Source organism: Pristis pectinata, chromosome 34 (assembly GCF_009764475.1).
Source record: "Pristis pectinata isolate sPriPec2 chromosome 34, sPriPec2.1.pri, whole genome shotgun sequence".
NCBI lineage: Eukaryota > Metazoa > Chordata > Chondrichthyes > Rhinopristiformes > Pristidae > Pristis > Pristis pectinata.
Window position 1 is genome coordinate 9,569,875 of NC_067438.1, and position 23,886 is coordinate 9,593,760.

The 23,886-nt window shown below is 48.2% G+C and overlaps 1 protein-coding gene across 4 annotated transcripts in view; it reads right to left on the reverse strand.

Moving 5' to 3' along the window:
• Positions 1-6,097: 6,097 nt before the first annotated feature.
• The window catches only part of LOC127585775 (contactin-5-like), a 40,613-nt gene continuing 22,824 nt past the window's right edge, over positions 6,098-23,886 (reverse strand). For 3 of the 4 annotated variants that reach the window (XM_052043459.1, XM_052043456.1, XM_052043458.1), the window contains exons 8-15: positions 20,518-20,778; positions 18,434-18,550; positions 15,865-15,966; positions 12,370-12,492; positions 12,195-12,281; positions 11,415-11,513; positions 8,792-8,838; positions 6,098-8,068 (exon numbers count right to left, since the gene is read on the reverse strand). In XM_052043459.1, the coding sequence (XP_051899419.1) occupies positions 7,949-8,068; positions 8,792-8,838; positions 11,415-11,513; positions 12,195-12,281; positions 12,370-12,492; positions 15,865-15,966; positions 18,434-18,550; positions 20,518-20,778 (956 nt within the window). In that variant the 3' untranslated portion in view covers positions 6,098-7,948. The remainder of the gene's footprint in view (positions 8,069-8,791; positions 8,839-11,414; positions 11,514-12,194; positions 12,282-12,369; positions 12,493-15,864; positions 15,967-18,433; positions 18,551-20,517; positions 20,779-23,886) is intronic. The other variant, XM_052043457.1, reaches the window with a different exon arrangement.

The following is a 23,886-nucleotide window of genomic DNA, read 5'->3' on the forward strand; positions in this document are numbered from 1 at the left end:
TTAGAACGGGTGGAGCATTGGCTGATAGGCAGAAAGCAAAGGGTGGGAATAAAGGGATCCTGTTCTGGTTGGCTGCCGGTTACTAGTGGTGTTCCGCAGGGGTCGGTGTTGGGGCCGCTTCTTTTTACACTGTATATCGATGATTTAGATTATGGAATAAATGGTTTTGTGGCTAAGTTTGCAGATGACACCAAGATAGGTGGAGGAGCAGGAAGTGTTGAAGAAACAGAAAGGATGCAGAGAGACTTGGACAGTTTAGGAGAATGGGCAAAGAAATGGCAGACGAGATACAATGTTGAGAAATGTGCCGTTGTTCACTTTGGAAGAAGAAACAAACAGGCTGATCATTATCTAGATGGGGAGAAAATTCAAAATTCGGAAGTGCAAAGGGACTTGGGGGTCCTCGTGCAGGATACCCTAAAGGTTAACCTCCAGGTTGGGTCGGTGGTAAAGAAAGCGAATGCTATTTTGGCATTCATTTCAAGAGGAATAGCGTATAAAAGTAAAGTGTTGACGGGCACTGGTGAGACCTCATTTGGAATACTGTGTGCAGTTTTGGGCCCCTTATCTTAGAAAGGAAGTACTGATGTTGGAGATGGTTCAGGGAAGATTTACGAAGATGATTCCTGGAATGAAAGGGCTGACATATGATGAGCATTTGTCAGTTCTTGGACTGTACTCACTGGAGTACAGAAGAATGAGAGGGGACCTCAGAGAAACATTTTGAATGTTGAAAGGACTGGACAGACTAGATGTGGCTAAGTTGTTTCCCATGGTGGGTGAGTCCAGGACAAGAAGGCACAGTCTTAGAATTAGAGGGTACCCATTTAGAACAGAGATGCGGAGAAATTTCTTTAGCCAGAGGATTGTAGATTTATGGAATTCGTTGCCACGTACAGCTGTGGAGGCCGAATCATTGGGGGTGTTTACGGCAGAGATTGATAGGTATCTAATTAGTCAGGATGTCAAGGGATGTGGGGATAAGGCCAGGAATTGGGGCTAGATGGGAGAATAGTTCAGCTCATGGTGAAGTGGAGGAGCAGACCCGATGGGCCGAATGGCCTACTTCTGCTCCTTTGTCTTGTGTGTGAAACCCACGTGTCCCGTCCTTGCCTCTGGGATAGAAGTTCTGGAGAAGGACGTCTGTGTGGAATCCAGCCTGACTCTGGGTGGGGAGGTGGGGGGGTGCTCTGTCACGGCTTGTAGACGTACTGTCCAAAGAAAGATTAGGAAATTCCCGATGTCTTAGCTAACGCTGCTTCCTCAAAAATAGATTACATTTATAAAGCACTTTTAGCAAAATAAAATATCCCGGGGGGTTCTCATCTGTCGATTCAGACCATGGTATGGTATCTCTGTACCGATACATGGGTGAGTGGGGAAGGTGACCGGGAGGAGGTAAACGGGCAGGATGGTGGGGTGGAGGTCCTCTATAAGTAGGGTCAGGTCTAGGGGTGGGCTTGGCGTTGGTGGGTAAGTTGTGGGGGTGGGGTTTGGGTGTAGAGATCAGGGACTGCGCTGTGGGCCAGATTTGGGGGTGGGAGTAGGGGAGTGAGTTGTAGAGGGCTGGATCCTGGGTCTCGGGGTTCATAGAGGGAGAATGGACCCTGGGGTGGGGTTGGCATGGTCTGGGCCGTGTGAAACATCCGAAGCTGCCGATCCCCCAATGGTTCATTATCAGAGTCCAGCGCTGGCAGCTCTGTATTCCAGCTTATCTCCCTCCAGCAGCCATCTCCACCTTCACCACCCTCCTCCCCACATCGATCCATTTACCTCTCTTGTTTTTGTCTGCCTCACTGTCTTCCAACTCCACCCCCACTCCCCTCCCCTGCCTGACGCGACCTGCCCGTCACCTTTCGCCCCTCCTCAGTCCACCAATCACCTGAGTCCTGTGTCTCCCCTCCCCTTCTCCTCTTTACACCGGCTCTCTCCCTCTCGCCATTCTCAGTCCTGATGCAGGGTTTGGAGCCGAAACGCTGACCCCGCTGAGTTCCTCCAGCAGATTGTTTGTTGCTCCAGGTTCCAACGTCTACAGTTCCCCATGTCATCAGAGACCACATGACTAACTCAACCCCATCCAATGTTTCACTCTGTTGGGCAGAAATGAAAGCTGGACGAAGTAGCTGGTTGCATTAATCCCAATTTACTGTATTGCTTTGAGAAGAATGACTATATCCACAAGTTTCTTCAGAAGCGTGAATCATTCTGCTGTCAGTTCCGACCTTCTGTTTGGCGTTAACTCTCAACATGGGAAGCCTGCTTGCTGTTGAGCAGGTTTGTGCCTGCTGGTGTTGTCGAGGCGCTGACAGGGCCGGGGACTGTTCTCAGGAACTTGGATCCGGGCAATAAAAGATCAACGTCAGGAAAGGCATCACCTCGTCCCCTTTCACAATGTGGGTCACTCTGTTCAAAGGTGAGGCTGAGGTCCGTGCCAGCGTGTCATTGGAGAGGGAGCACACGGTATCCACGGGCACCCGGGGAGAATTCCAGGATGGGTGCCGCCCTTCCCCTACCATCCCCCCACCACCCTAACCCCCCCCACCATCACCCCAACCCCAGCCCCCCTCCCCACCACCACAACTACCCCCACCCCACCAGCCCATCACCACCAACTCCCACCATCACCACCCCACCAGGGGACTGAGTGTGTTGTCGATGGCGATAACTGCATTTTAATCTGACAACGTAAATAATATGTTTGCTGTAGTTTTGTATCTGCATAGCTGTTGTATTGCGCACTATCAGCGGGTTCCGCGGGTAGATTTAATTTGAAAGTGTTAGTTGTAGTTTTGAATATGTATAGTAGTTTTTTTTGGTAACGATTTTGTAGTAGTTGAATAAACTTTTGTATTGTTTCTAAAAAAAAAGACGGTTGCAGGTACAACACGCTTCACAAAGTAGAAGACACTTTGAAATCCCACATTTCAGAGTTCTGTAATGTGTGTGTGGTGAAAGGAGATGAAAATGAACCATATTACTCTCGTTATTGGCGATGTAAAGCAGTCAGTACAGGATAAGCTGCCCAGTGTACACCTCACCAGGACTGCAATTAAAAATACCATCCTCAAACCTGTAAATAAAAAGGTACTTGGGATAAATTAATTGTTGATCTTGGAGCAAACTGTTCTAATTGTTTCATTTTATGCTTCCCTTCAGTGCGTGTAAGGACAAATCCATGTTATCAACAGACTGAGAGTTGTAGATTCACACAGCAAACTGACCCTCCAGCCCACCACGTCCACACTGACCATTGCACTCACCCATACTCATCCCATTTACCTTGAGTTCTAACTGCTTCTGCCGCCTTAAGTACAAACTCCATCACTGTATCAATAGGCTTTCACCTGGGAGACGTGCTCGTTTCATAGAATACTCTGACCCATACACGTCCAGACCTGGGACAGAGGGACTGCAATACCGCAGGGCTCAGGCAGTCCAAAGTTAGGAATTTTGTTGGGTTATTGGTGAAAAGCAGTTTCTGTGGGGAAAGCAGTTTCTTCTCATCTCCATCCTAAATTTATTCCCCCGAATCTTGGGGGCATATCCTCTAGTTCTAGTCTCACCTACCAGTGAAAGAACCATCCTGCCTCTATCTTATCTATCCCTTTCATAATTTTATATGTTTCTATAAGGTGCCCTCTCATTCTTCTGAATTCCAGCGAGTATAGTCCCAGGCGACTCAATCTCTCCTCATAGGCTAACCCCCTCATCTCTGGAATCAACCTGGTGAACCTCCTCTACACTGCAAAGCCAGTATATCTTTCCTCAGGTAAGGAGACCAGAACTGCATGCAGTACTCCAGGTGCAGCCTCACCAGTACCCTGTACAGTTGCAGCATAATCTCCCTGCTCTTAAATTCAGTCCCTCCAGCAATGAAGGCCAACGTTCCATCTGCCTTCTTGATAACCAGTTGCACCTGCAAACCAACCTTTTGCGATTCATGTACAAGCAGTCCCAAGTCCCTCTGCACAACAGCATGCTGCAATCTTTCACCACTTAAATAATAATTTGATCTTCTATTTTTCCTTCCAAAGTGGATGACCTCGCATTTACCAACATTGTACTATCTGCCAGACCCTTGCCCACTCACTTAACCTACCGAATCTATATCTCTCTGCAGACACTGCACCATTTGTTTTTCCATTCAATTTAGTATCATCAGCTACACCTGGTCCCCTCTTCCAAATCATTAATGTATATCATGAACAGTTACGGGCCCAGCATCGACCCCTGCGGCACCCCGCTCACCACTGATTGCCAACCAGAGAAACACCCATTTATCCCAACTCTCTGCCTTCCATTGGTTAACCAATCCTCTATCCATGCTAAAACATTACCCCCAACTCCATGCGTCCTTATGGATGTTTTTTTTATGCGGCCCCCTATCGAAAGCCTTCTGGAAATCCAAGTATACAACAACCATCTGTTCCCCTCTATCCACTGCGCTCATTATATCCTCAAAGAACTCCAATAAGTTTGTCAGACAGGATCTGCCCTTCCTGAATCCATGCCATGTCTGCCTGCTGGAACAATTTCTATCCAGATGTCTCACTATTTCTTTCTTAATGATAGCTTCAAGCATTTTCCCAACTACAAACGTTAAGCTAACTGGCCTATAGTTACCTGCCTTTTGCTGACATCCTTTTTTAAACAGTGGTGTGACATTCGCTGTTTTCCAGTCTTCTGGGACCTGCCCAGAATCCAGAGTTTTGGTATGTTATCGCAAGTGCATCTACCATAACCTCCACCATTTCTTTCAGTACCCTGGGATGCATCCCATCAGGACCAGGGATTTGTCTACTTTTAGGCCCACTAGCTTGCTCATCACTACCTCTTTAGTGATAGCCATTGTATGGAGGTCCTCACCTCCCTTCGCATTCATAACATCTCTCTTTGGCACGTTAGACGTGTCCTCCACCGTGAAGATTGACACAAAAGTCTTTTAAGGTTTCAGCCATTTCCACATTACCCAGTATTAATTCCCCCTCTTCATCTTCCAAGGGACCTACGTTCACTTTAGCCACCCTTTTCCGCTTTATATAATCATAGAGACTTTTACTGTCTGTATATACTATTTATATTTTGTGCTAGTTTACTTTCATAATCTATTTTCCCTTTCATTATTGTTTCCTTAGTGGTTCTTTGTTGCTTTTTAAAGTTTTCCCAATCTTCCAGTTTCCCATTACTTTTGGCGATTTTGTATGCATGAGCTTTTAGCTTGATGCCTTCTTTTATTTCCTTAGTTATCCAAGGCTGGCTCTCGCCACCCTTACTGTCCTTGCTTTTAACTGGAACATGCTTTTGTTGAGCACCATGAAAAATCTCGATGAAAGTCTTCCACTGTTCCTCAACTGTCCTGCCACATAGGCGGTGTTCACAATCTACACTAGCCAACTCCTCCCTCATCCTGTTGTAGTCTCCCTTGTTTAAGCATAATACGCTGGTTTTAGGTCGAACTATTGCACCCTCCATTTGGATGAGAAATTCAGTTGTACTGTGATCACTCTTTCCAAGAGGATCCTTAACGACAAGATCATTAACTTTACCCGGCTCATTGCACAGGACCAGATCTAAGACTGCATTTTCCCTTGTAGGTTCACTAACATGCTGTTCAAGAAAGCTATTACGGATGCATTCCATGAAGTCCTCCTCAAGACTGCCTCGGCCAACTTGATTTGCCCAATCCATGTGGAAGTTAAAGTTCCCTGTGACAACTGCCGTTCCATTCTTACATGCATCAGATACTTCTTGGACAACCGCCACCATTTCCACAGCACCTTTAAATGTTCTGCCAAATCCTGCGGCAGGTCACAGGAGTGCAGTCAAAGACAGTCTGATACCGAGCCGGGAATAGGCTGTCCCAGGACCTGCAGTGGGAATGGGACAGTGCTTCCCACTGATGAGGGGAAAATACTCCCCACAAGGATAGGGTGATGTCCTATCCTCCCCCCTTCTCACCTCTGCCACTGTTGGCCAAAAGCTTAGCAAGATCCCAGATCCAGCAGCTGCGATGTCACCAGGCCAGGTGAGCAGCCAATCCCCATGAAAAGATTTTAAAAACAGTCACCCACTGAAAAGAACAGGAGTGGAATTTTATTATTCTAACTACATATAAATATTTAAAAACATTATTCAAGAAGTTAAAAAAGTCAAAAACATTCAAATACATAAGGCACAGACATTTTTCTTTGGCCCAGATACAGTGATAAGCAGAGCCACCAAGGGCCTTCTGAAGCACAGTCACATAAACAGACCTACCCATCAGCTGGGCTGAAGATGAATCCAGCTGATCCCAAGCATCACTTCTTCACTCTATCCAAATTGTGAGGTTGCTGTAACCGTCCGCACTTATTTCATTGAGAATATGCCCGGAGCTACCTCTGATGGGAGCTGGATGGGTTAATTTCACATCCAGTGGTGTCCATAGGAGTACTCAAAGTTTGTGGATCTTGCTGTGCCAATCCTCCTCTCAGATACGGTTATGCCCTGGAGTGAAAGGGCCCAGGACTTTGGTGAACGGGCAGAGAGAGACGACTGGGCAGGAGAGCCACTGGATTGGTTCAAATGTTGGTCTGACGCAGGGCGGTAAAGCAACAAGGGGTTCACTCCTTTGGGATCTTTGTCCAGTGATATGGGTTTAAACGGTTCCCTGTAAATAAATGATGCCAGAACCTGCCGATCACTGTTGTCAGACCAAACCTCAGCCAGGTGCATGGTGCTGTAAGTAAAACTTCAATCATTTGGCATCTGATTGCCTGGAAATCCTGGAAGTCTGGCATCTGGCTCACTCATTAGTGCGGAGTGCAAGCTGGGGGGTCCGCAGTGTGGTGGGTGTGCAGCCAGAGTTGGGGTTCAGAGGTCAGTGATCAGGAACATGGGTCTTCAACGTGTTGTGTCAATGGCGAGGTTCCCAGAACAGTTCTTGTTGGGCTGCCTGGTCTAAAAGCTCTACGTAGCCGGTTTAATATTGTCACATGTACTGAGGTACAGTGACAAACTGTTTTGCGTGCCATCCAGACAGATCATTTCATCACATCAGTGCATCGAGGTAGCACAAGCAATAACAGAATATGGTGTTACAGTTACAGAGAAAGTGCAGTACAGGCAGACAATAAGGTGCAAGGCCATGACAAGGTACATTATAAGGTCAAGAGTCCATCTTATCGTACACTGTGGGTTACTCTGTCCATCTGTTGCAAGACCTCACTTCTGGTATTCAGCCTCAGAACTCTGGTCTAGAGTCAGCAGGTAAAGAGACACAGGCACAAGGCAGCACTCCTCCAGCTACTGGAAGACTGGCGCGCGTGCACACACACAGAGCACCAAAAACGCAAATTAATCCGTAATCAGGTTCCAATATTGGACATCTGCCAGGCAGAGAGAGAAATATTAAAACAGTAACATAATGCCTGAGATAGTGGAACCGTGTGTTTGGTTTAAAAGTTATTTGAAAGACAAAGTCTATTGGAGGGTATGGGAAGCAGGGGAAGGAGTTATAGAGACAACGATGAGAAATCAGGTAGTGATTGCACCTTCCACAGTAAACGTGGTCCAAGCACATGTGTGAGACTGTGTCTGAGCTTACAGGAGATCTCGGCAAGACTGGTCCTGAACGCTGGCTGGCAGAGAATTAGTCCTTGGGGGAAGTCCAGCTCCTCGCACAAGTCCCTGTAAACTCAGGTGGATAAGGTCTTGTGTACAGAGTCCGTCCGTGCCCCTTCCCACATGGTAAACGGAAGGGTGCCTCATTTCCAGATGAAAATTCTCCCAGATTGTCAGTCGATAGACAAGAGATAAAAACAATTCCAATGTTGTTATAATGTATGTTGACTTCATTTTCAACCACACATCAGTTTCTTCCCTCTGAGTCGTGGGAAGATTTCTCGGATGCATTGTACGGCTGGGAAACAAAGATGACAACAAGAACTCACCCTGACTGATTAAGCTTTTAATTGGGAATGTCGTCTGAAAATGAAGTCTCTTGTACACTTTCCAAGTTGAGCTTCAGAGATTCAGCAGCAGCTCCGACCTGGTGTGTCAGTTTTGACTCTTGTGTTTCTCCATCATACTAAAATGAAGAGAGTGCATTTGTTACAGGAAGCAGTAAATCCCAATCAATCAACAGAGACAAAGTATGACAGGGAGACAGGAAGATGCAAACAAAGACCAATGCGGGCAGAAGAACCAGGTACAAACTGGGAGAAAATATTTCAATGACAGGCAATCTCTGCAGCTTCAGTGGGGAACGTGAATAGACACAGAAGTTCTAAAACCTTAAGAGAAACTGTATACAGCAGTCCCTGGGTTACACAAGGGTTCTGTTCCTGAGATTTGTCCATAAACCAACATTTATGCAAATCAGAAACATTTGTTTTAGATAGCTACCTATATCCTATCACTCTGCATACACTTCCTTTAATTCTTTCATTTCATGGGTGATCGATTTTCACCCTAACACTACCTGTAATTAATTAATGGAACATATACTGCATTGGGTTTTATTAATAACATATCATCCTGAAAAATTCTTTAATAATTTACGGGACAATTTGTGTAAAGTTGAGCTTCTGTAAGTCAGGTCTTCTGTAACTTGGAAGCCCCTGTACTACGTTAAATTCACAGAAAGTACCCCAGATCCTCTGGGCTGGTTGTGTCAGTGTCCGAGAGAGAGGCATTATGAACAAAGTAGATCTATTTGTGTTAACATGTAGGTACAAGTCAGTCAATTTAGAAACACATGAAATTAACTTTTATAACAAGAAACCTGCAGGAATTTATATTAACAAAATACCTGTTTTTTTCCATTGTCGATGTTCCCACTTGTATATTTGTTTCTGCCTATAATGAAGAAAATAACCTTTTATAAATTCTGGATATATAATGTACAGTCTTGTCAGAGATTATTTGTGTCTCATTGTCAGCCTCTTAAAAGTTACAAATGACCCTCATTTGATCAGATATTTTGGATCTTTTCAGTGTTTTCTACAGTTGAGTTTGAACACCAAGTGCTGACGGTATCTCTAGTTAACTGATTGGCGGAAGGTCTGGGATCAGACACTGGGAAAGGGAATGGAAGAGTCACTTTGCCCACAGGGTCCCACAGTGACCCCCGAGGTGTTTCACACAGAGCAAACCAGGAAGTTCTGCTCCCCCGGCCTGACCATCACTGGGTGCAAACTTCTGGACTCGGAGAGCACGGAGTCTGGATACAGGCTCCCAACCTGGACTGGGAGCCGGATCAGGAAATCTGCTTTCTTATTCCTTGTCTGCAGAGACCGAAGCTTTCCCCAGGACATGGTCTGCTGTCTCGTTCCCATTCACTTCATCATTCCCTGTATCCATGTTCCCGGTGCAGCCTCATCAATTGGACATTCCGCACAGTCTGCACACTTCTTTGCCCGTGTTTAGTTGCTAACATCAGTGCTGTGTGAATGCTGAACGTGATGCACTGGAAGTCTCCATTGCATTACTCTGATGATGAGGCTTTCCACACAGGTGCCTCCGAAATACCTCCCTTCTTCCCGAACCATGGCTACCCCTCTGCTGCTGTGGATGGAGCCCTCGACCACAACACATCCATTTCCTGTAGCTCCGCTCTTCACTCCTCCCCATCCTGGACAGAGTTCCCCTGGTCCCCACACTGCATCTCACCAGCTGCTGCATTCAACAGATCCTCCCTCACAATTTCCACCAGCTTCAACAAGACTCCACCACCAGACACCTCTCTCCTTCCCCTCCCCTTTCTGCATTTCAAAGGGATCACTCCTTTGTGACTCAAATGCTTTTCCATCCCCACCATCCACTTTCCACCTCCTGGCACTTTCCCCAAGCGACAAAAGATTTGCAACACCCGTCCTTTTTTACCTTGTCCCTTTCCACAAACCAGGGACCCAAAACGTTCCTTCCTGGTGAAGCACTCACTTGCACTCCTTCCGATCTGGTGCCCTGCACTCGATGTACACAACGTAGTCTCCCCTACACCGGGGAGACCGAACGCAGACTGGGTCGCCACTGTGGAGCCCCTGCAATCAGTCCACAGGGGGTCTTTTCCCCCACCACCACCCTGAGCTTCTGGTCACCTGCCACTTTCATTCTCCACCCCACTCCCTCCTGTGGCCTCCTGTGCTGTTCCTCGAGCCCTACACGAGGTTGAGCAACAACACCTCACTTTCCATCTGGGCACACCGTAGCCTAAAACGTTTTCTTCTGTCTGGATCAGAACTGACCATTTCTGCCAGCCACCTGCCTGTGATTTTTGGCTCAGTTTTCCTCTCTCCATTAGTACACTCTGACCCCCTGGACCTGTCCTGCAGCCCTGCTATTAGCAACACATTGCTCTGTGTGAGTATAACCTCGTTCTAACCATAACATTAACCCAGTTGTTCTCACCCCTTGTTCCATCTCTCCCTCCCCCACCTTCTCTCTCACTGGAAGCCAACTCATTTTCTCCTTTTTCTGGTTCCAAGGAGGGGTCTTGGACCCAAAACCTTATTTTTCTGTCCCCAATCCATTTCCAGCATTTTCTGTTCTCCCTCCACCATTCCATTCCCAGCAGTGGCAGTTTTACTTCCATTTACTGCCTCTCTAAGGACTGCTCCAGGATCTCTGCCCACGGGAGCACTGGAGTTTTCCAGATGGGACAGGCCCATCAACCTCCCCTTCAATTACCCTGGGAGTCTGTTGGTCCAGCAGCAACAATTTTACCAAGCTGGAATCCTCATCCACACTCGTTGCTGACGCTCTGCATTCCCCAGACGTGGACAGCGGATCTCACTGCCCAGATGGTTTTGGGGGCCACGTGGTAGCCTGGGATCAAGCTTTTTACAGGGAGATGTGGACGGACAGGAAGTAGCCCTGCCCACAAACCTCAGGCGGACACCGAAGACAATCCCAACTCAGGAACATTAAAACTACTCAAACTTAACTCAACAGAAACCAAATTATCTTTCCAAAAGAGATACCAGCACTTAATTAAAACCAAACTGATTTAAAAAGATTCAGTGCAAGTGGAGAATGCTGGAAACACTCAGCAGGTTAGGCAGCATCTGTGGAGACAGACACTGGTGGACGACTCTCCATTGGTCCCAATGGAGCCCAGCAGCAGACGCACTGGGAAATCACCAGCTCAGCTGGGAAGCTCTGGACTTCCACGTCCCAGCAGGAGTCCCAAAACCCACCAGCGTGGCTCCTGTGAGATGCCAGCAGCTCCATGAGGAATCTCCAGCAGAACCCGGGAAAACCGGGTCAGAGCTGTTCCTGACTCTCAGCAGCCAGTGAGATAGGGTAACGAGTTGGAGATTTCCCCACAACTCCCTTTAGAAGCTGAAGTGGCGGCGAGACTGGGGGAAAGTTTTTACTGTAACTCAATTCCTTCAGAAGTGATGGAACTGCTGAATGGTGTGATAATTACTTACAGAGATTCACTACAAAGTACAAGGAAAAGGTCACAGCACTCCCAATCGTTGTTGCGAAGAATACTCTCCAGGTTATAAGGCTGCTGTCACAAGTGGCATCTGAAAATGTACAAAGTGAAGTCATTGACAAACTGACAACAAGCCCCCACATCCACAATGCACTAACACATCCAACTGCACTTTCCAGAACAACTTCACATACAATTTGCACAGACCAATGAAGAAGAAGTAGATCTGTCACCATCAGTTCTGGTCTCTGTTGAAGCTACATTTGGTGTTCCTTATAGCACGTATTAGCAGATGTGGTTTGGATCAGTTTTCTTTCCCACCTTCCAACACCAATGGTACTTCTGTTCTCTCTCTCCCAACTCTAGATGTACTTTCCCTTTCTCATTAAAGGAAACCTTCTGATTACCATCTCCCTCAGTTGGTGGATCAGGACTCCTCCACACTCAACACCACTTGTAAGAAGCACTGAGGAGAGCAAGGAGACAGGACCTACTCTGGGTGGGATATTTCAAGGTCCCACATCCCTGCTGACCTAGTTATGTGGTCCTGAAGGACACATCTGTGTTACTGGGGCAGTGGAAGGTGCAAAGATGACCAAATATGAGGGGAAACTCCCCTAATATCATCGACAGAAATCAGTTTGCTGCAGATAGATCTGACAATATTATTGGAAGTGACCACCTCAGAGTCCTCAAGGGAGACAAAGGAAATATAATTATCAGAAGCTTGCAGTGTTATGAACAGTAATTAAAGAGTTCCAGGCAAACTCACAGTTTGGATCACTCGTTAACGTTACGAAAGTGATTGAGATGACGATCACAATGACATGCAGTCCAAATACAGTCCATTTCCAAATATCTGTCAAATACAGAAGGTGTGATGATTAGAGAGTGTCGTTTCACTGAGACAATTGGAAGTCTCATACAATTAATGATCTGCTCCTTACCCATCCTTTTTTGGAAACAGTCAGTGCACCAGAAGTCTAAATTCTGAACAGTAATCAGTGGAATCCAAGTCAGAAGCTGGAGAAGGACAGTGCATGAAGCTGCCACTGCGAAAAGGTCAGAACCTGTAGCAAAGATCCAACAGTAATGGTCGGCAATTCACTCAGTACTCGAAATTAAACAAATGAGCTGCAGTAATCCCATTCCCCAACACTGGTAACTGCTTTACGTACTGGTTCTGGGGACGTAGGCAGTGCTGGAAAGGTTGCATCTATTCTTTATCTGCTTGTCCCGAGGGTGATCGCCCCCACTGGAACCTCTGCTGCTCTCAGTGTTGTGGGCGGATACTGACCCAGTGATAAGAAAGTGTGTGTGTGAGAGAGAGAGTGAGACAGAGAGAGAGAGACAGAGAGAGAGAGAGAGAGAGACAGAGAGAGAGAGAGAGAGAGAGAGAGAGAGAGAGAGAGAGAGAGAGAGAGAGAGAGAGAGCACTGACAAGTCACTGCTGCCTCATTCTGTCAGAGTCACACAGCACAGAAACACTCTCCATGCTGTCCATCTATGAGCTATCAACACCAATTGCACCTGCTCCAAGCTCTGAAGTCGTCTCCCAAAGCACCTCCACCTTTTCCTCTGCTTTCAACATTCCACTTCGATGGAAGGACAGAAGCAGGAGAGCAAAGGCCAACAATGCAGTCATCCATGAGAGGTGATGGGGATCACGGTCACTGGAGCTACACTCTCACCAGCTGGAAGCGGACCAGTGTCAGACACTCATGAGGCACTCCTGGTCTCTGCCCTTTACACACCTTTCCTCAGCCCTTCATCCATCTCTGCAATTTGTAACTTCACCCCGTCTCATGAAAGATCACTGCACTGAACCACTGGCTCTCCTGATCGACTCAGATAATGGGATAACAGAAAAAATGGCATCACCAAGTTGACCACTGATGCAAAGAGGGGCTGTGTTGTAAACAATGTGAACGGCAACATTTCACTGACGTCCCCTCTCCGCAGGTGCTGCCTGACCTCGAGTGTTTCAAATGTGTTTATGTAAGCCAGTGGAAGAAGTCGTGGCCCAGGGGTGCGGGGTGGGGGCGGGGGGAAACATGGTGAAGTAAAATGGTTGCTGCCGGGATGCTCGAGAGCCCTGAGGGACGAAGGTTCGGTCATTAAGACCTGCAGGCATCCTAGTTTGGAGCTGACAATAAATCCCACTGGTCCTGGGGCTGCCCAACAGCAGAAGCTCCCAGGACAACATCGTCCAATTACCCAGCAGTTCCCCTCTAGGAGGGTGGCACATAGGCAACAACATCACCGGTCAAGTGAAGGTGACCGATGCCCACAATGTCTGGCTGAATTTCTGGACTGACCGTTACTGCTTTTCACTCTGGGGGAAAGTGATTCCCAATTATTATAACAAACACAACAGTGCTGTGCCATTGACCCAGGCTTCTTTGACCCAGATATCTCAACCAACAGAGTTTTTAAATCAACCCTGTCACTCTCCATTAATAGCTCAACAACTTCCATCTTCCATCACGTCACCCTCTGACCATCCAAACTCCTGCTCATAATTTAACATTTTGATAAATCTACACTGGTGTCCCATGAAGGACAAAATATATCCTTCCTAATCTGGGGCCCAGAACTGCTCTCCACCCCCCAGGCGTGGTCTGAAAGGGCTTTGTCTGCCTCTAGCGTAACTTCTATCCCCCAGTACCCCAGATCGAAAGGCCTGCATTCCATGAGCTGAACTGATGACGTTATGGACCTGTCCACTGCTTTTCAATGATCAGCGAACATAGACCCATTAAGACAGGCAGCACACTGGCACAGCGGGTAGAGCCGCTGCCTCACAGCTCCAGAGACCCGGGTTCGATCCCGACCTCCGGCGCTGACTCTGTGTGTGTGTGTGTGTGTGTGTGTGTGTGTGTGTGTGTGGAGTTTGCGCATTCTCCCTGTGACCGCGTGGGTTTCCTCCAGGTGCTCCAGTTTCCGCCCACGTCCCAAAGATGTCAGGTTAATTGACTGCTGTAAATTGCGCCTAGTGTGTAGGCGAATGTTAGAATTGGGGGGAGGAGGGGGTAGTTGATGGGAATGTGGGGAGAATAAAATGGGAATACTGTAGCTTTAGTGCAAGCGGATGCTCAATGGCGGGCAAGGATCCAGTGGACCAAAGGCTGTATCTTTCTCTCTATTGTTGGACCTCAACTGCTTCTGCTGCAGAGTTTCAACATGAAATGTCCACAATCCTCCCCCCTCCCACCGATGCTGCTCGACCCGCTGAGTTCCTCCAGTGGATTGTTTGCTACTGTAGATTCCAGCATCTGCGGTCTTGTATCTCCACTGTTTCTTGCTGTTCATCATTTAGAATCTACTGTTCTCTCCTTTTTAAAATCAGGGGCACATGACACACGTTTACCAACAATGTATTTACCTACAATGAACTCCCTTTGCCGCAGTTCTGTCCATTTGCACAATCTGTTAATCTCCGGTGATTTATCGTTGCCATTCAGTTTACAACGTCATTTCTCTTTGGTCAAACTTGACCACCTTGATGAGGTCACTTTTCATCCCATCACCCGAATCAATCCGAGGACCGGTTCCACCCCCAACATCGACCCTTGTACAACACCGTGACACACATTCTACCAGCTTTCAGCCACTGCACATTACCCCGACACACTGCCTCCCACCACTGGACCAAGTGTCTACCTCCAGTTTATAATTATGCCTTAATTTCATTAGCTTCAACTCAGGGACTTCTTCAAATGCCGCTGAAGTCCAGACATACAACCTGCCTTTCCACAACTCATCTGTATTGGGCCAAGACCATAAGATCTAGCAGCAAAATCAGGCCATTCGGCCCATCAAGTCTGCTCCACCATGCAATCACGGCTGGTTTCTATTCCCCAAACCCCATCCTCCTATCTTCTCCCTGTAACCCCTTTACCGATCAAGAACCTATCAGCCTCTGCCTTAAATACACCCAGTGACTTGGCCTTCACAGCCCTCTTTGGCAACAAATTCCACAGATTCACCACCTTCTGGCTGAAAAGATTCCTCCTCATCTCAGATTCAAAGGCACATCTCTTTATTCTGAGGCTGTGCCCTCGGATCCTAGACTCTTCCACTGATGGAAATATCCTCTCCACGTCCACTCTATCCAGGCCTTTCAGTATCCAGTTGGTTTCACTGAGATTCCCCTCCTCATCTGAACTCCATCAAGTACAGGCCAGGAGACATCAAACGTTCCTCATATGTTAAGCCTTTCAATCCCAGGATCATTCTGATGAACCTCCTCTGGATCCTCTCCAGGGCCAGCACGTCCTTCCTTGGATATGGGGTTGTGTGTGGCTGGCAGTTCTGAACTGGAGCACTGATGTTCAGCGATCAAAGTCTAAACCTCCAGTACATTTCCCCCTCCACCCCACCCACCCCCCAGAGTACCAAGGTGGTCATTTCAATGCAAGTACAGAATGTCACACATGTACCTTCAATCCAGCTCCAGTGAATGAGAATGGAAAAGGCGACAACACGAGACACAGAGTCACAGACATTCAGGAGCCGCCTCCAACGTTTGAGCCTCTTCACGGCTACGGGAAAACAGTCAAGAACATTCAGAACGTGAAATCCACACGAATAGTTCGACGCAGGAATCAACAGAGAACGTGCTCCCGGTAACAGAGGTGGGACCCAGGGTTGGTCAGGCTGCTGGTGGTACCAAGTGCCCAAACACGAGGCAACACAACCAGCCCAGATCTGGAACGGACACCAGAGCACACTGGATTGGAAGAGGTTCAGAGAGCTCAGGGTAGTAAGGGGAGAGGGAGCAGGCAGAGACACAGGGGAACTGCTTACATTTGATATCTTTTGTGATCTCATTATCCACAGGCTGTGGATACAGAAAAGGCGGGTGCACTGCAGTCCCCCCCGTGTATGTGCCCGTGGAGGAGGCAGGAGCCCACTGTGAATCAGCTGTATTTTCCCAACGGTGTCAGGAGCTGGGATTGACATGGTGTTGCCAGTGGTGACAATAACCGACTCCAGCCGCAGCGTTGCAGCTATTCTGTTTCACCCTGAACCGAAGCAGAGGACTAGAACATCACTGCACGTGGATGCTCACGGGCACTGAGCAGTGTCCTGGACCGGGATGAAAACTTTTACCCGAACAGGACTGCAGGCTGAAGTGTCCAAATGCAGGGACACTTAATGTTGACGGGATGGAGGCTGCCCAGGGAGTCCGGTGAACCAGGTCCGAGGGAACCACCAGCACCGGATCAGAGGGACACCTCTCCTTTCCCTGGTGCTTTTCTTAATTCCTTCGTATCTTGCTGGTTCAGCACCTATCGTTCACCCTCTATTGCTCTCCAGAAAGTGGTGGTGAGCTGGTGTCCTCATCCATATTCCCACTCCTTGAAAGGATTCCCTCTTAAATCCCTTTCTGTGGCATTTTCAAATTCCCAGCCATGCATCAGGAGCTACTGAGGTGTTAAGTGACACCTTCTCCAATATCAATAAATCCCTTGCTCGCATTGTAATTGTTCCTGCTACACCATGATAGGTAAAAAACAGAATATCTTTGTTCGAAGTGACTGAAAGTTGTGGGTGCCCAGAGGTTCTTGTACACGTCACTAAAAGCTGACATGCAGGGACAGCAGTTGTACTTTATTGTGAAAAAATTAAGCTCAGGAGTGGGGAGAACTTGCTCCAGGTACACAGAGCTACGCTGAGCTGCATCCAGGATATCGTGTGAGGTCTGGTCTCTCTGACTGAGGAAGGATACAGATGTGATAGACGGAATACAGCAGAAGTTCATCGGACTCATCCCTGGGATGGTTCGTCATTCAAGGAGAGACAAGGCCTGTAGCCTCCAAAGTTTACAAGGATGTTGGGGGATCCCTTGGAAACATTCAACATCTGTGTGGGGCTTGCCAGTCATGGAGTGGGGTGGGGTGGGTGGATGCTTCTTCTGGCTGGTGAACTACAACTGGTGGAGTGGGGGTGGGGGGGGTGCACGGTGGTGATGGTCTCAAAATGAGGGTTCAGTCATTCGGGACAGATAGGAAAACCCAGAGGGTGGGGAATCTTTGGACTTCTCCAGGGAGCCACTGAGGTTCTGTCACTGACTCCACTAGCCGCAGAGATCAGTAGATCTTTAGATGTGAAGGCAACCAGGGGACATGGGCTGGTGCAGGAAAGTCAGCGATCAGCCAAGAGCTCAATGATTGGCTAAGGGCCGAATGGCCTCCTCCTGCTTCTGTTGGGTTCCTGCTCACTCCCCAGGGTGCACCCTCCGTCTCCAGTCCGAGGGACTGGGTGTGAACATCCAGGGGAACGCCTGGCCACTCTGAACAAGCCATCACCAGGTCCTGCTCTCCATCACCACAGTTTATTCAAAGATTACCCTGAAGTGTAATGATAACCCTCAACTGACTAATGTCTCCATAATTCATACCCCCCCTCCCCCCTCCCCCCCCCCACCCCCCCCCCCCCCCCCCCCCCTCCCCCCCCACCCCCCCTCCCCCCTCCCCCCCCACCCCCCCTCCCCCCTCCCCCCCCACCCCCCCCTCCCCCCCCACCCCCACCCCCCCTCCCCCCTCCCCCCCCCACCCCCACCCCCCCCTCCCCCCTCCCCCCCCCACCCCCCCTACCCCCCCTCCCCCCTCCCCCCCCACCCCCCCTACCCCCTCCCCCCCCCCACCCCCCCCTCCCCCCCCTCCCCCCCACCCCCCCTACCCCCTCCCCTCCCCCCCCCCCACCCCCCCCTCCCCCCTCCCCCCCCCCCCCGAGATCTTCCAACAACATACACTGAATCTGTGGACGGGTGTGACTGAGATCATTTATTTGTCCCCATGGTTTCCCTCCCTTCCTTTTGTCCACTGGACCAACCCTCCCAAATGTTCCTTGCTGCCTCTAGATTTCATCCCATCTGCTATCCAAGTTCATCTTATCCTTGAAACACTCCATTTCACTTAATCCAATTCATTAGCCACTTCTCTTCCGGGGCCCAATGTTAACTGTGTGTTTATAGTTAAACGCAAGTTATACAATGACAGATACCTTTTTCCGATTTTGTCTTCCACTGCTTCAGAGGCACATGTGCAAAGAAGAATACACAAGAAAACACTAAAGAAATCGTCGAGAGAACAATAATTGCGATATCCTTATTGAGAAAGCCTGCAATTAAAAATAATTTTGAATAATGTTACGTGGCACTAGAGAAATGACCAGGAGAGCTGTCAATTTCTGCAACAACCAAACTGTTCCCCTCATTTCCCGCAGGGAAGGGAATGTGCCAACCCCTGCCCAGTCTCGCCAACTCGTGACTTCAGGCTTGTATCTGCTGACTCTACCTGCCCTCTGAGGTGCATTTAAAGGACAGCGACTTGTTGTGCCAGCCAAGAATGAATGACTCATGGAACCAAATTCCAAACTTGCAGATGATGCAAAACTTGGGACGTGATAGATATTCACTATCCAAGCCCAGGAGGCTTATTGCTAACCCCAGTTTTTTAGCAAGTCATCTGTCCAGGGGTTAAGGTGCTAATTGGCAGAAGAAACAGACACCAAGGATTAGTGTGCCTACCGTCAGCAGGAAATGGTTACCAATTCATTACGCCCATCAGCAGAAGAAAACTGTCCAAGGCTTAAGGTAGTTATCATTAAATAATTCAGATTCCTAACCAGCACTCTTTACTGTTTATCTAATCAGGAATAAACAGCAATACCTGCAGATGAGGCCTTACTAGATGACTAATCAAAAAAAAACAAAGATTAGAAGGCAGTAAGGACGGTTAGGAGTTACAGAGATGAAGACAGATCCCACTTCTCAGCCTCAACCCAAGGATCTCTTCCCAGAGCCTTCTTTCTGCGACGGACAACTTGTTTGTCTGCAACTCATTGGTACGTTTTTCTGGTTTGTAAGAATTGCACTTGTGTTTTGGAAACCCTTGATAGAATTATCATCTCTGCTTGAATTTACTCCTCAAAATAAACCATGCTCCATTTAAAACAAAATATCTGTATTTAATCTGCTTCATTAGCTGGAGGTATCTCCTCCTTGGTTGGGAGGGGGGGGACCCACCGCTCGAAACAATGATTACTGACAGCAAAACCCCTTCAGAAAAGAGACTAAAGTAGTTAAGTAAATTAGTTTTTGAAATTTAAGTTGATACAATATGATCTCCCTAAAGGGAGCATATTAATAGCCACATCACAGATAAGATTAAAGATCTTGACAAGTTTAGGGCTCTAGAATGGGTAAACTCAACACCATCACAGGGAGGTGTGGTTCATAGTGAGGAGGATGGTAATAGACTTCAAGATATAGACAGGCTGCTGGGACGGGCAGATCAGGGGAGGATAAACTTTAATGTGAGACTTCACATTCCATAGCATAAGGAAGAATAAGGAGAGATGTAAATTAGAGGGCACCACTCTAAGAGGGGCAGAAGAAGAGGGAACTGGGGGTAGATGAGCAAAGTGCATTGAAGGTGCAGGGTAGGTTGAGAACGTGGCTAAAACCACACAGGTTCCAGGGCTTTATCAATGGAGGTACAGAATACAAGGTGAAGAAAGTCATGATGAATCTTTACCAGTGCTGGGGTTCAGGACACACGTGAAGGCTTGGAGGGAGTGAAGGAGAGACTTACCAAAAGGGTTCCTGGAATGAGGGCAGACAGGAGAAGCTGGGGTCATTCTCCTTGGGACAGAGGAGGTTGTGAGGGGATCTGCCAGAGGGGTTAAACCAGAGAGGTATGGACAGAGGAGACAGACAGGGTCAAGGACCAGAGGACCGAGAAGGAAGATGATTGGAAAAGGAATCAAAGCTGGTTAGGGCCTGGGCTGCTTTGCCAGGGTTGTAGTGGAGACAGATCTAACTGTAGTGTTCAACGGGGAGCTGGAGAAGTTTCTGAAAGAAAATAATTTAATTGGGCAGTTGGGAAAGGGCAGGGAAGTGGGAGTAGCTGGATTGTGCAAACAAAGAGCTAGTACAGACCCAATGGACTCTTTCTGTGTTGCACCATTTCAACTCTCCTCTTGACTATATTGGCTGCAGTGCTGACAGGTTGTTTTCCAAAGCTGACCAACAGAAAGCAATGTCAAAATTTACTCTTGGAATGTCGTCCATAAACCAAGCTCACCTGGAATAATCAGGGTGCAATCCGTCTGGATGGAGCTGGCGGGATTGGTTGCCACACACGTGTAAATTCCACAGTCACGTCTTGAAGCCTTCAGAATAACGAGAGTCCTGTTACCGTCTATCAGCTGGTGAAGCCGGGAGATTTCCCCTCCATCTTTCCACCACCGATACTGATGAGGATCTCCACTGACGTTACAGGTGAGCTCGATGGTGGAACCGAGGGAGATGGAGGTGGTCAAAATCAAGGCTTCCGACAGGTTACCTGATGAAAAAGATCCTGATTAATGAACTGTGATGACTTGTAATGAAATCTCACTGTATGACATTGCATCAACTGTGCAGGAAAGAAAAGCATTTGCCTTTCTGCAACAAGTTTGCACACGGGAAAGAGTTCACACCCAACGAGCTGACGTTTAGAGCTGGGTCGTTCTGTGACCACTGTGCCACAAACAGGGATGGGTGACGGGTTAATGTGGAGTTAGGGCAGAGAGAGGAACAGTGACTGGGAAACAGGAGATACAGGGTCATTGTGGCTGCAGTGGTGCCAGGAGGTGGGGGGGGCGGGGGTGGCGGGGTTGGTGAAATGAGCTTCAGTGACCCCAAGGGTCTTACGGAGACTGGCGGAACAAAAGCAGGATGAGGGATGGAAGATGATCGGAGGCAGGGATCGAGTGGACAGTCAGAGACTTTTTCCCAGGGCGACAATGGCTAACACGAGGGGGCATAATTTTAAGGAGACTGGGGGAAGGTATTGGGGGGGGGGGGGGATGTCAGAGTTAAGTATTTTGTTACACAGGGAGTGGTGGGTGTGTGGAACGCACTGCCAGCAGAGGTTGTGGAGGCCGATATATTAGGCACATATAAGACACTCTTAGATAGCCACATGAATGATAGAAAAACGGAGGGCGATGTGGGAGGGAAGGGTTAGATAGATATTAGAGCAGGATAAAATGTCGGCACAACGTAGTGGGCCAAAGGGCCTGTACTGTGCCGTAATATTCTATGTCCTCTGATTGCTGGGGTGGGAGGAGGAGGAGACAGACAGGTTTCAACACCGACTTCACCCCAGGTGATAAACCTTCAAACCCAAAACCGACGTAGAAACACACCAGAGGATGACACAACACAGCAAGGGGCCATTCAGCCCAACCTGCTGTACTGGCTCCAACACAGCCTGCTCTTCCTCTGACACCTCCGTCGATCCAGTTCCTAGTTGAAACTTACCATTGAACCCATTTCCAACATTATGGATTCTGCTTCATAAAAATAATGTGCATTTCACCCTCGGGATCTTTGCCAATTATCCTACACCCGTGCCCTCTGGTTCCCAAACCTCCTCCCAGTGGAAGCAGTTTTTCGTCTCTCCACTCTCAAATTCTAAAAACCTCCACTGAGTTTTGTTCTCTGCCTAAAGGAAACCAGTCTCAGCTTCTTGATTCACTTGGCATGGCTAAAGCCCTGGATAGTTGGTCAAATTCAGGTAAATCTCTTCTGCAGCCTCCCAAAGGCCTCAACACCCATCCCAGAGTGCGATGCCCAGAACTGGACATCGTTGAGGCCTAATTACAGGTTTATCGCCACTTCCTTCTGTATGCTGTGAAAATGTTTTCCTGCCTGGCCTCCTACCTCAAATCCCTCCACCTTGAGCTGACCCAAGACTCTCCTGCTGTACCTGAACAGGCCGGGTCCCAGTGCTCTTGACCCACACAGGCTCCCGATCTGGCAATTCACTGGCTTCAAGATTCTCAACTCTCCAGCTCGTTCTCAAATTTCTCCGGGACTTGGTTCCCAGTTTTCTCTGGGACGTCCTCCAGACCCAGAACCCTCAGATCTCCAGCTTCCTCCAGTCCAGCCTCTCGCACATCCCCAATATTCCACCTTCTACCAGCGCCGGCTGTTCCCTTGGGGTCTGGAACTCCCTCCCTAAAGTGCACCACCTCTCCCCCATCAGGATATTTTAACCAAACATTTGGTCCCCCTCCAACATCTTTACAACGTTCCATGTCAAACAGTCTTTAAGGTTTCAGGAAAGGTACTCAGGGAACCCTACTGCATTACATCTGCTATAGAAAGGTGTGAACTATTATAGAAGTGACATTGAGTGTAACACCGATGGCTTGAGAAACACTTGGTCAATAGAATCCTTACTGATAACAAGCTGTGGGTACATATAACCTTCGAGGAGATGTGACACTGTGTGATTGGTTGTACGAGAAGCATGTTTTGTTATGACCTGGATACTGATCAGGGGCAGAGGGGTCTCATCTCTGGTTGGTCAAAAGGCAACGGTAAAACTCTTTTTACATCGGTCAAGGAGGATGCACAAGAACTGGGTCCTCACCTTTTAGCCCACAAGCCTCCGCAGTCAATAGATCACCCTTCACTGTTTCCACCAGCTCCAACAAGATTCCACCACCAGACACATTATGCACTCCCCTTTCAGTGATTGGTACTTGCATGCAGCCCCATCTACCACTCCCCGTCTCCCAGCCCACTCCTGCCCAGCCAGAGGATTTATAATCCTTATCCTATCACCTCTTCCCTTCCCACCACCCAAATGATGCAGCCATTCACTGGCACTACTTCCAATTTACTGGACTGCATTTGGCATTTACTATGTGATCTCCCGGACACTGGAGGAACCAAATACAAACTGAGCAATTGCTTCGTAGAGAACCCGTGTTCGGTCCACGGGAGTGACGCCAAGCTTCCTGTTGACTGCTATTTTCAGCATCCCATTCCCACTTTGATCTTCCTGTGTGGGGCCTCTGGGACTGTTGTAGAGAGGCCTGATAAGATTACAAGAAATTGCAGAGAGATGTGAACACAGCCCTGTCCATCACGCAGACCTGCCTCCCACCCACTGACCTCATCGACACTTCCCGCTGCCTCGAGAAAGCCACCATCACAATCAGGACCCCTCCCACCCCGGTCATTCTCCCCTCTCCCAACGACCAGAACATGTACCACCGGGCTCAAGGACGACATCTATTCCGCTGTTATTGTACTCTTGAATGGACCTCTCGTATGCTAAAAGATGAGCTCTTGGTATCTTGGTCCTTGCACCTTAGTTGTCTACCTGCACTGCAGTTTCCCTGTTTTCCTTTTCACTACCTTGATGTACTTATGTATGGAATGACCTGCCTGGACGGCATGTGAATGAAATCTTTTCACTGTATCTTGGTACACGTGACAATAATAAACCAATTACCAACACAAGCTCGAGGAACAACACCTCATCTTCTGCCTGGGCACATTGCAGCCTTCCAGACTTGATGAATTCCCCAACTCCAGATAACGTGCTCTTCGTTCCAATGTAAGAGTCATTTCCCCCACCATCCTTTTCTCTTTCCCTCTGTGTATGGTCTGG